The following is a 12,813-nucleotide window of genomic DNA, read 5'->3' as shown; positions in this document are numbered from 1 at the left end:
ACCCTCTTGCCCTTACATCAAGGATAAAAACAGTAAATTATTCATATCATCTTACACTATAAAACTCATAAGTTGGGAGCCAGGTGTTGGTACATCTGGCAGAGCACACAGTATTTTGCACTAGGACTTAGGTTCAAGCCCCTATCCCTACCTGCAAGGAGGAAACAGTACTGCAGGTCTCTTCTCGGTCTCTGTCTCTCTCTCTCGTTGTGTGTGTGTGTGTGTGTGTGAGAGAGAGAGAGAGAGAGATCTCTCCCCCCTCAATTTATCTGTCCTATCAAATAAATAATAAAGTAAAAAAAAAATACTGTATTGGAAAATCAAGATTTTTTTTCTAGAAATAAGGTTTTTGACATACCAAAAGTCACTCTCTGAGCATATGTTCTTTTTTAAAATTTTTATTTGTCTATTTTTTTAATTTGGATAGAGACAGAAATTGAGAAGGGAAAGAGAGACTCACAAATGAAACATCCCTGCTGCAGGTGGGGATGGGATTGGGGGCTTGAACCTGAATGGCTACACACCGTAATGTGTGTATCCAATTAAAGGTCCCATCGTCTGGCCCCATTATCTGTTATTTTCAATTGTAAAAAAGAAATTACTCCTTTTTTTAGAGTTCTAGCTTCTATCTTACTAGGGCTTCACAACTCATGTCTCCTATTTTTCTCGTTAGTAAATAAAATCTTTTTTTAAAAAAAGCCTTTTAAAATAAAAAAGTATAATTATTTCATTGGTGTCTCTCGGGCTGCATCACTTTAGGCCAACTGTTTTCAGATAGAGACAGAGGAAGAGGAGTTTTTTTTAAGCTATTGGGTTGTCAGAAAAGTCAGTAACACATTTTTCTATGCAAAAATATGTCATGACTTTTCCAGCCTAATTATCTTTCCTTTTTTTTTTCCCCTTCACCAGAGCGCTGATGGGCTCTGGTTTACCATGATGCAGGGGATTGAACTTGGGACTTTGGAGCCTCGGGCATGAGAGTCTCTTTGCCATAACCATTATGCTGTCTACCCTGCCCATTATCTTTCCTTCCTCAAACATGCATTTAGTTCAAAGATATCATAGTACAGAAGCTTCCTCCACTGTAGTGGGGTCTAGACTCAGACCTGAGTTTCACACATGGGAAAGCAGGGACCTTGCAAAGTGAGATACCTTGCTGCCCTTATGCTATAGAATTTAGACAGTGTTTGTTGGTGAAAATCTCTACTCAGATAAACCCACTTGTATATAAAGCAGGAGAAATTTTTTTCTTTGTTTTTTCTTCTTTTTCCCATGTTCCGGGACAAATGAGCCAAAATGCTTGTTTATTTTAATACTCATCAGCACATTAAGGATCTTATTGGAAAGAACAGATTTTTCTTTGGATAGCCCGTACAGTGTAGTTGCTTTCCTTTTAGCCTCTATTTACTTTCTCACCTCTGTTGATGTATTCAGCTTGTAACCTAGAAACTAGCTAAAAAGGAAGGAAGTCAAAGCCATGTATTTCTGGGCAGTACCTGAAGTAGTTTCCTCTTCCTCTCGCCTGGTTTAGCTGCCAGAGAAGATCTTTTACTCTCCCACCCGAACAGCTACCATTGAAAAAATAAAAAGTAATAATGACTCTTCAATTACATCCTTTAATCCAGTATGGATGGAATAAGCCACGAGTGTAACCAATTTAATAAGGACTAAATTGATAATAGATAATTGATTAATATGGACTAAGTCTCCATGTTGATACTCTTTGCTGACAGCTATTATCTATAATGAGTTTTAAGACTAGGAAACAATCAGGGAAACTTAACACACCAGAGTACTGCTCAGCTCTGGCTTATTTATGGTGGTGCAGAGGATTGAACCTGGGACTTTGGAGCTTCAGGCGTGAGAGTCTGTTTACATAACCATTATTATATCTCCCCCACCCAAAACTATAAATAATAAACAGCTATTCTTGCTACCAAGTGGGCTCTCCTTATTGCTATTTCACTGTTTTTATTTGAACTAAAAGTTTACCTGAGAGGTGCTGTGAAAAAAAAAACATCATAATGGTTTTGCAAAAGACTTTAATGCTTGGTTGGGCTCCATGGTCCCAAATTCAGTCCCCAGCACCACCATAAACCAAAGCTGAGCAATGCTCTGGTTTTTCTCTCTGTCTCTCTTACAATAAAATGAAATAAATAAAATATTTTAAAATTTTTTTCTAGCTACTTAACCTGGCAAGGGAGAGGCTGTGTTTCCCAAGGCAGATCTTCTCCATTGCACTCTGGCTGATTTGTGGTAGTGGAGGACTGCATTCACACTCTCCCCAAGGGGGAAAAAAATCTTACTCAAGTTCTTAAGCCCAACTTAATTATCAAAAGGGAGTATTCAGTGTTTTCAAATAAATGTACATCTTTGTAACCTTCACTTATGTTGTCTTGACATTATAGTATTTCTTTATAGTAATGGAGAAACAGCTTATTTTAATGCCTGAGGTTCCAGTGACTATGGTACAAGTCCAGCAATCATCTGTCATTCCCCCCTCGCACGGCCCCTCCCCACATACACACAGCCAAAGTTGAGTAGTGTTCTGATTAAAAAAAAAGAAGAAGAAAAAGAGGAGGAGGGAAAAATCGAGGTGGGGAGAATAAGAAAAGAAAAAAAATCTTATTTTATTATTGTATGCTAGGACTATGTAAATATTTTGACAGGTGAATTGTTAGCTAAGTGTAGTTCTGGGTTGTTGCTTGATTCTGTAGGAAACTGATAGCACTAGAGGAAAAAAAAAAGACAACTGTTTACATTTAAATCATACATAGTCAATCTTGTACTTATGTGAGATTCTAACATGAATACTAGGAAGTTTCAAAAAAAATTTTTTCCAGAGTACTGCTCAGCTCTGGTTTATGATAGTTCAAGGAATTGAACCTGATACTTCAGAGCCACAGGCATGAGAAGTCTCTTTGCATAACCATTATGCTATCATGCTGTCTCCCCCTACCCATATAAAAATATTTTTTTAGTGTACAACAAACCATGGAAATAAAAAAAAAAGTGAAATGTATTCAAAATGATAGTATTTCATGATTTTTTTTTTTCTTTTCTGGAACTCAGAATGACTGCCATAGTTCTCTAGGTTGTTTCTTTTCTTGGCAGCTTATATGACTATGAATTCTTAAATTTATTTCTCAGTGATCATGAATTAAATAGAATTGTGTATGGGCTTAGGAGCTGGGCAGTGTGACACTGGGTTGAAAGCAGCTGCTACCATGCGCCAGGAACAGGGTTCAAGCTCCATTCCCCACCGGCAGAGGGGGAGCTTCCGAAGCAGTGAAGCAGCACTGCAGTTGCCTCTTCTCTCTCCACTATCTCAGTTTCTCTCTCTTTAGTCAGTAAATACTAATGTTTCGTGTGTATTTTTTAATATTTACAGTGTTCGTTTTTCTTGACATTTTCAGGTAGAGATGAAAAGACACCACAGCACACCACACCACAGCAGCACCACCAAAGCTTAGTTCAAGGGCAGTGGGGGCTGGGCTCAAGCATCATTACTTTAAAAAATAGGTTTTACTTACTGGATAGAGGCAGATAAATCAAGAGGGAAGGGGGAAATATATTTATAGAGAGAAAGAGGGACACTTGCAGCTTTGCTTTACTATTCCTGATGCTTTGCTCCCTGCAAATTAGGGACCAGAGATGTGAACCCAGATCCTGTGCTCTGTAACATGTACATTCATGTACACTGCTCCCACAAGTACTTGTTAAAATCCTTTGCTCTGAGGTCACTGCTTAGTCCCATCAATTCAGTGAAGCTCTATTTTACTATCATTCTTAGAATAAACTGCACCGGGGGTCAGGTGGCATACCTGGTTGAGTGTATAGGGTACAGTGTCTAAGTACCTGGATTCAAGCCCCTAGTCCTTACCTGCCGGGAAGAAGTTTCACAAGTGGTGAAACCCAACTCCAGGTATCTCTTTATCTCTCTCCCTGTCTCCCCATTCCTTCTGTTTCTGTCTGTTATCTCTACCCAATAAATAAGTAAATAACAAAAATTTTTTTAAATTGTACCCATTTCTTTCAATTTTGAAACAAAATTTTGAGAACTTTATAAATGCAAATTAGTCTTGTATACCAAATTAAAGTAGTTTTCTTTTTAGTAACTTGATGTTTTCTATGTAATGAAGCTGATACTTCTGAAAATATTTTTTTATATATTTCTAAAATTGTTATAAAGGGATTGTACCTTACCTGGTGAGTCAGATTTTTTCTTTTATCATGAATTGATGATTTTGATTGTATGCATGTTATAAAAAAAAATCAGTGTATATTTTCAGTCTTCTGAAAATTGAGAGTTCCATATTGGAATAACTTATAATGTAAGACTTCATTTACATCCATTGGAAATATTTTTTTTAGCTAAAAGTTCTGTATGTTCTTTTTTCATACTTAGTATGCACATTTTCACTTTCTCGGATGGGATAAGGCAGAAGCAGAGAGAAGACACATCACCAAGGCTTTCTTAGTATGGTGTAGGCTAGGAGTGGGCTTTAACCATGGCCCCACTACTCATAGTGTGTACATTAGATGCTCAGCACACATCTCAGTTCATGTGAACCACATTTCAGATGCCTAGTCACCATGTGTGGCTAGCAGCATATATTGGGCAATGCACTTCTGAAGTATAAGAAGTTAGGAGTGTATCTTAGATAATACACCAGAAAGCTAGTTTTTCTTTTTAAAAATATTTTTATTATCTTTATTTATTGGGTAGAAACAGGCAGAAATTGAGAGGGAAGGGGGTGATAGGGAGAGAGATGAGGGACACCTGCAGCCCTGCTTCACCATTCACAAAGCTTTCTCCATGCAGGTGGGGACCGGGGTCTTGAGCCCTGGGACCTTGAGCATTGTAATGTGTGCACTTTACCAGGTGTGCTACCACTCGGCCCCTTATTTTTTTTTTCTTTCCTTTTCTCAACCAGAGGATTACTCAGCTTTGGTTTATGGTAGTGTGGGGAATGAACCTGGGACCTCTGCCTCAGGCATTAGAGTCTGTTTGCATAACTCCCCTGCCCCCCAGTTTGTATTTTCAAATTATATTTTTTTATGATGGTAACTTATAAAGAACAAGCTCTAGGTATGAACAAGCTTTAGGTATGTATCTTTAAACCTTCCTGAAAAAATACTAACAATTTTGTTGTAAATTGAGTGCCTGTGAGATTATTATTTTACTTCACCCATTAATTCAAAAATGCTTTCTTCCATGGTCCGGGAGGTGGCGCAGTGGATAAAGCATTGGACTCTCAAGCATGAGGTCTTGAGTTCAGTACCCGACAGCACATGTACCAGAGTGATGTCTGGTTCTTTCTCTCTCGTCCTTTCTCATGAATAAATAAATTCTTTTAAAAAATTCTTTTTTTCCCCCCTGAGATCTTTTTCTATCAGGGTTTTAAGGAGAAATGATTAAACTAAACAACATAAATTATTTACTTAAAAACACAAAAAAAATTCTTTTTTTTTTCTTTAAACGATTTTATTTATGAGAAAAATAGGAGAGAGAAAGAACCAGCTATCACTCTGACACATGTGCTGCCGGGGATCAAACTCAGGACCTCATGCTTGAGAGTCCAAAGCTTTATCACTGCACCAGCTCCTGGACCACAAAAAAAGTTTCTTTTTCATGCAAAATATTTTTGGTGGTTTACAGTTGTGCTTCCTTTTTGCCAACTCGAGAGGGATTTACATATTTGTTTTCTGCACTTTCTCACCTTGGTTGATCTGAAAAGCAGAAACTTGGCATTTGCATTTGCTGTGTGGAGGAGACAGTAAACTTGAGCTTTCAGTCTCGCCACTAGTCTGTCTTTGTCTGTTGTTAAAATTATGAGCCAGTCTCTATGGCCGCAGCCAAATGAGTAATCACCAGTAATGTGACTCGTGCTGGAAGTGACTCCATCAGCACCTGTGACGGGGGATTAGTTACAGTTTACAGAGCACCGCCTCTTCCCTTCTCTGTGTGTGCCCGAAGCCAAGTACTCGTTCTCATTTGGGTGTCTGCACTGTTGGAAGCTACCGCAGTGTTTCCACGCAGACAGGGTACAGTGGGAAAAGCTTTCTCCAGCTGATGGATGGCTGTTCTCTCTATTTGGAGTATCTTACTGGTTATGTAAGCGACCTCGGGAGAAATTATCCTGACCCAGATCGGAGGATGCAGTAGAGTGCTTCAGCGGCAGGATTTCTTAGTCGTTAACACGACTGTGCTGATGACAAAGAGCGAGTTGTAATCCTCATCACTGCCAGGACTAAGCCGGAGCAGACAGAAAATCGTCATTTGCTCGTCGGAGACTTGTTAGGTTACAGCCTCTGCTTCGTTTTGTGGTCTTGGCTTTTCTTCCTATACAATGACGACGCTGCGAGTGAGCTCGGAAACGCTGGGTTTGAAAGCCATTTGCCTGTGGTTTTGAAGGAAAAAATTAGGCTCCATAAAAAATATTGCTCAAGAGCAAAATGGAAACGTCAGCTATACTTTGTGACCTTTAATGCCTGGTGGTGGATTTCTGAGATTTAAAGATACTTTAAAATTCTCAAGAACAAAGTACGGTTTGTGTATTTCTGCTTCCTTTTTCTTTTGTCTTAATTTACATTTGGTTTTGTTTCTCAGCCTTAGTTGTTAAGATCACTGCCTCTTACATATATCTAGATTTAGTGTATGTAGTTTTAAGAATTAACTATTTTTATCAAGAGCTTATTGTGTATGTGGCGATTTCATAAGGCTGAAAAGACTGATTTTGAGAACTAAAGTTTGATTGTTTAAAGTGTTACAGCACAACAGCAAGCTGTTTCAGATTATTATTTTTTTAGAATGTAATGTTTTAAGGGAAGTGGGAATATTTGTTTTGTGAGGCTTAGTTTCTGTGTGTGGTATAGCCCTGTCCCCACCCCCAACTTGTTTTCTAACAGTACCGTGTTTTTTCAATAGACCTGCTTGGGTGGGAATTTGGACTTTGTTCTTTTAAGTCACTCCAGGGTTGTTTTTTTTTCCCCCATTTTTCTTTGTAAAGTAAATTTTGACTTTCAAAATATTGCTGTTTTTTCTGATTCATTATTTTGCTTTAGTGATGTTTCAGAGGGTTTTTAAGTTAACAAGCCTAGTTTTTTTTTTACTTGAAAAAGGAACTGTTAAATGCTAATATTAGGAAGATTGTTAGAAACTCAGGCTGTAGGCATCAGCTCCATGAATTTCCAGCTAAATGTTAAATGGTGAGTTTTAACTTTGAGCAGCTGAATTGTGTTTGAGAGCTGTAGCTGATTTATTTTAAAAATGTTTTCTAGAGGAGGGCTCATCTGCTGGCCTCTTCCTCATGTGAATGGAATGTGGTGCAGCATGGAGCCCCAAACAGGATACAGTTGTTCTGAGCATTCTTCCTATAGCCTGGTAGGCCCTTGCTAGAAATGCAAGCTCTTAATTCAGCATTTATTTTGATTTTAGACTTTTTAAAACTAAGGCTTTCCTTAACAGAACCTTAAATGAACTTTGAAGCTACTGATAACATTTAAAGTGTTTTGTTTCAACAATTAATATTCAATTTTAAATTAGTAATTTCCTTTGCTTTTTGTTCAGTACTAGAATAGTGATCTTTGTCATTAGGGCCTGTTCTGCGACTTTCTTGTCAGATGGGGTCATTGCTTCCCCTTGGGCAGTGGAAGTTCCTCATAGAATGGTGTATCTTTAGAGTCTTGAATTACTTAGCTATGCATGAGTTCTAGTTTCTTTACATTCCAGTGCACCTAGATTCATGAAATATTTACCACGGAGTCACTATAAAAGCTGTAGCATCCATTTACTTTTTAAAAAATATTTTTCTTCTTAAGCATATAACAGCTTGGATTATGAGTTGGAAACAAAAATAATGAAGTCATTGATTTCCCACTTAAAAATCAGACTGTTTTAATTACATTGACTCCCCCCCCCCCATAAAACAGTAACAGTTACACACTGTCAAGGTTTCTGTTGAAATTGAAGCATTTCTTTAACAAGTCATATAAAAGTCTTTATCAGGACCTGCTTAGAATATACTGGTAGTTTAAATATAATTGCACATTATAAAATTTGTAGATGAATTGAGTATCCATGTTTTATAAATAGATCATTGTAAAGTTGTCTTTACATTTTTGTTAGCTAAATTTTGCCAGTGAATTACAGCTAGATATCTAAAAATGCAATTTTTCTTTACTCTTCTGCCAACTCTTTTTTTTTTCCCCTCGGTAATTTAAATGATAAGCTGGCCTGTAGAAATTTACCCATCGTACTCTGACCTCCTTAAAAGCTGGGTTCTGGGAGGTTCTCCACAAGAATGTTTTTCATATTATAAAATGACTAGGTCTCATAGGAAATGCAAACCACCTGTATTATTTGCGTAAGAAAGAGGCACTTAGGCAGGAGTTAGCTTCTTTTTCAAATTCTACTTAATTGAATTGTATCTTTAGCCACTTAGATAATACCCTTTGTGAACATTTTTGTTAACCTTCACCAGCTGACGGTGTACTCTTTGGGGGGGGGGGGGACAAGGATTAAAAGTCCTCTTGAGAAGTTGCCAATGTCTTCTATTGGTAGTTTACTAAACACTAAACAAGGATATAATGTGAAAAATATTTTATTTTGGTTCACATTACTTGTAAGTCTAAATAGATGTATATTTTATAAGAACTTTAAAATCACTTGTAATTTAAAATAATGGGGTTTTAATACAGTGATAATCTTGGGAATTGAATATTGGTAAATGGAAAATACTAGTTGACAGCATAAGACAGCTAAAGAATTCAGGCCTTTATTCTTTATGAAAATGCAACTTCTCACTTAAAATTTCAACACATGCAAATCTATCAAAAGGACATGGGGAGAGTCTTAACTAATTGGATTTTCTAGTCATAAATAAATACTGGAACTAAGTAGCAGTGTAAAAGCTTTTTCACTCCAAAATTTTTTTGATGGTGTGCATAGTATAAAACTTTTTTTAAGTTCTTGTTTTTCAGCATTACAAAGCAGTTATAGATTGCAATAAATGGAGATAAGGGAAGGAATTTTAAGTGTAGAAATTGACCTTTGAAAATTACTGTGACCTAAAGAAGAGAAAATTTTCCTCAGAGTTTAGTGGTTGTGATTTGTGAAATGTTATATTTCTTTAAGACTTAATAAAAGAAGGGGAAAACACAATGGCTTTGGATCTCCTGGGGAGTTTTACTGTCTGTGCCAAATGCTTTGGTTTGTGTCCAAATGGTCGCAGAAGTTGTCCTGTCACAAATAAGATTTCTTGTGATTATTTGCTGTTTAGAAACAGCTTGTTAATTTCATTTACTAAACTTAGGCTCTTTTAAAGTAAAGTCACTGTTTTTAAAATAGTGGAGTTTTGCTTTCCTTTTTAAGTTTTACAACAGTACCTTTGAATGTAAGACACTTGGTTTTTATTCTTGCTGTTTATTTGAAAGTAAGTGTAGTGCTTTTATTTAAAAAATATATATATCATAGAGAACCTTTATTTCCTTCTTCTAGTCTCTTCCAAACCCTCTAGGTCCACCCTAAAATGACTACATCCTCTTTTGTAGAAGCTAAGACTTTAAAATAATCGAATCACCTTTGAATCCTCAGTACCACCCCCCCACACCAACTCCACTCCTCTACCCCCCGCCCCCCCCCCAGTATTGGAAACCTATAGAGATTTTACTGAAAATTCCGTGCTGTACTTCTTACCCCTCTTACTTTTCCTGCTCCCTTCCCCCAGGCTCCTCATTGAAGCAGCTGGAGTTTTATTTGTGCTTTGGGCAGGGGCGGGAGTAGTTCATGGGGTGGAGTTTAAAGACCAGATGCATCCTGATCTTTTAAAATCCTCCTTGGTGTGAATAAACTTGGGGAAAAATTATGCCTGTAAGTCATGAACAATATGGATAATATTTACAGTATTTTACAGAAGAGTTAGAGTCAACATGTTCTCCTACCCATTTATATTTTCATGATTTTTTTTTTTAGCCATAGAAATTTTTATATGTGTGTATGTTGACTATATCCCATCTAAAAATAAACTAGTGCATATTTAATATGCTGTTAGATAGATTTTTTTCTTAAAATTCTTTAGGATATACTGCATTTAGTGTGCAATATAAAAACTTGCTTTCTTAAAATATTATTATAACGTCTATACATTTTATTTGTAAGTAGTCTCATACTTAAGGTTAAAGCAGAAATAACCATTAGAATTTTTTCTTCTCTTACCAGACATTCAGACCTCTGGTTGAAAAAAATACGCCCAGTTCAATCACTGCGGTAGAATTCCTTGTAGATAAACAACTGGATTTTTTAACTGAAGATAGTGCCTTTCAGCCCTACCAGGTAAGAAATTTAGGTTGCTTTTAAAAACTGACAGTTCAGTTTCATTGGTATGTAAGTGTCTTAAATACCTTATTTCCTCTAATATGTAGGTGTGCAAAGGAACTGTAGCATTCAACAATTTTGATGATAGGATCAATAATTAATTTGGCCAGTCTATACTGTAATCCTAGTTTGGGCAATATTCTGTTGTTGGGAATAGACCATCAAAATTCCCATTCTATTCAGTAAGAATGGTTGGAAAACAACTGGTTCTATATTATCTTTGTTCCTAACTTTAAGAGTCAAGAGCAGGGGTAGATAACATGGTTATGCAAACAGACTGTGAAGCCTGAGACTCAAATCCCAGGTTCAGTCCCCTGCACCACCATAAACCAGAGCTGTTAAGTGCTCTGGTTAAAAAAAAAAAGTCAAGAATTAGGTCATTTACTATAATGAAATAAGATTAGTTCTTAATATATGCATATATTTCAGTTTAGTGTGATAGTAATTCAAGTGGGAATTTCATCTAAGCACTGAGTAGGTTTTCTAAATTTTAGTTCCCAGTTGAAATTTATATATTAAATACATTTAACTGGAAAAAAAACATTTTCTAGTATGCTTTTATAGTTTGATAGTCATGGAAAAGGAAAACTCATCAAAAGTGGTAAGACAGCAGATAGATGTATTCTAAAATACCTAGTGAAGTTCTAGTGATTTTTTTTTTTAAATTTGTTTATTTTGAGAGAGTAAGAGAGAACCTGAGTATCAATCTGGTACTTGTGATGCTTGAACTCAGGACTTCATGTTTTCATGTTTTATAAGGTCTAGCCACTGCATCATCTCCCAGGCTGCCTATTAATGTTTTAAGTAAAATGCAGTTTGTTTTCTGTGAATATATATTTTATATTCAATTAAATTACATTTTGGGCTGGAGAGATAACGTAATAGCTATGCTCCCAGGGTAAATCCCCTGCACTAACATAAGCCAGAGATGAGCAGTGCTCTCTCTATTAAAAACAAAAAACACTGCAGTGCTGGAGACTAGACTTGAACCTGGGGCCTATCCGTTCAACGTAGTGCTCTCCTGAGTAAGCCAGCTTATCAGAGTCAGTATTGTTGATTTTAGGATGGCTACTGGTTTTCAAAAAGAAAATGTGAAGACCTAGTTTCTGTGGAAAAAACTGAGGTTTAAAGTAATGAACAACCGATTTCTTGTATATGAAGTTAACAATAGCTAGGGAATTAGCGTAGTTAATAGGTTTCTTCTGTTACATCTACCTAAATGAGATAAGTTGTAAATGTTACTTGCTTCCTACTTTGAAGTCTACATGTATGTATTTCTTTCTACATTAATTTTTAATTTCATTAAATGGCCTTGTCACTGTACAAAATGGCTTTAGCTCTTTGTTTATAATATGTGCAGCTGAAAATTCATACCAAGTCCCAATTTAATAGTGGTGATTAAGTTAGAGCTTTTCCCTAAGGTTTTATTTTGTTTTGTTTTCATTTGTGAACTCTCATTTATTTTCCTATAGACCTTACTACAATTCATTTCATTTCTAGCAGTCTGAGACTAGATTAACCTAGGTAACATGTTTTAATCTTGTATTTGCCAGTTTGTACTTTGGAAGTTTCAGCTTGGATTTAATTTGAAGGAGTGAAATCATTTTGTAGAAATTAGTTTTTTTTTAATATCCTCTTGCTTAGGTGACTTAAATGTGCATGTTTATTAATGTTACATGGATGAAAAACAGTGTTTATGGGTTTTTACCCCTTAATCTCAATAATTTTTTGTATTAGAAATGAAAGGAAAAAAAAAGAAATGAAAGGTGGCCTAGGGAGATAGCATAATGGCTGTGTACAAAGCCTTTCCTGTTTTAGGTAGCAAGGCCCTAGGTTCAATGCCCAGTAACACCACAGACCAGGGCCAGTCAGTGGTCTGGTAAATATAATAAATGCACAGTGAGTTCAGGCGGTAACTCACTCATAGATGGAAGGTGTGCCTTACTGTGGTCCCTGGATTTGATCCCATTCTTGGCAGGAACACCACGATGGCTGGTGGGAGAGGGGTAACTCCATGTCTAATAGAACAGATGTATAATTTCCACCCCTCTCTCCAAAATAATGAAACAGATCTGCCCCAGTAGTGATACTCAGTGGTGTTATTTTACATGCATAAGGTCATTCCCTGATGGCGGTGAGAAAAGACTAAAATTTGAAAGAACAGCTTAAAGTCTGATTTCATTTGGTGAATTTTGATCGTCTTAACTATTTATATTGTTCTGCTGGGTATAGGTAAATTAGTTTCTAGTGGAGGAAGACATGTCTTCCAGTGTTGACATGCATGTGACATTTTAATTGTGTTTCACAAATAATGTTAATTTGCTTTAAGTGTAAGAAATCAGAAGGAATTGCTCTAAGCTCTTTATTTAGGTTCCAGCCTGCCTTAATTTTAGAATTTAAGAGTTTTTGATTTAATAGACAGCAGCAGGAGAACT

The 12,813-nt window shown here is 36.5% G+C and overlaps 1 protein-coding gene across 3 annotated transcripts in view; it reads left to right on the top strand.

Moving 5' to 3' along the window:
- The window catches only part of JMJD1C (jumonji domain containing 1C), a 185,643-nt gene that overhangs the window by 91,298 nt on the left and 81,532 nt on the right, over positions 1 to 12,813 (top strand). For 2 of the 3 annotated variants that reach the window (XM_016185673.2, XM_060192895.1), the window contains exon 3: positions 10,223 to 10,336. In XM_016185673.2, coding sequence (XP_016041159.1) covers positions 10,223 to 10,336 — 114 coding nt within the window. Of the gene's footprint in view, positions 1 to 5,675; positions 6,548 to 10,222; positions 10,337 to 12,813 lie in introns of those variants that run through there. The other variant, XM_060192673.1, reaches the window with a different exon arrangement.

Source organism: Erinaceus europaeus, chromosome 1, assembly GCF_950295315.1.
Source record: "Erinaceus europaeus chromosome 1, mEriEur2.1, whole genome shotgun sequence".
Lineage (NCBI taxonomy): Eukaryota > Metazoa > Chordata > Mammalia > Eulipotyphla > Erinaceidae > Erinaceus > Erinaceus europaeus.
Note: the sequence above shows the minus strand (reverse complement) of the source record. Positions and strands in the feature narration are given on the sequence as shown.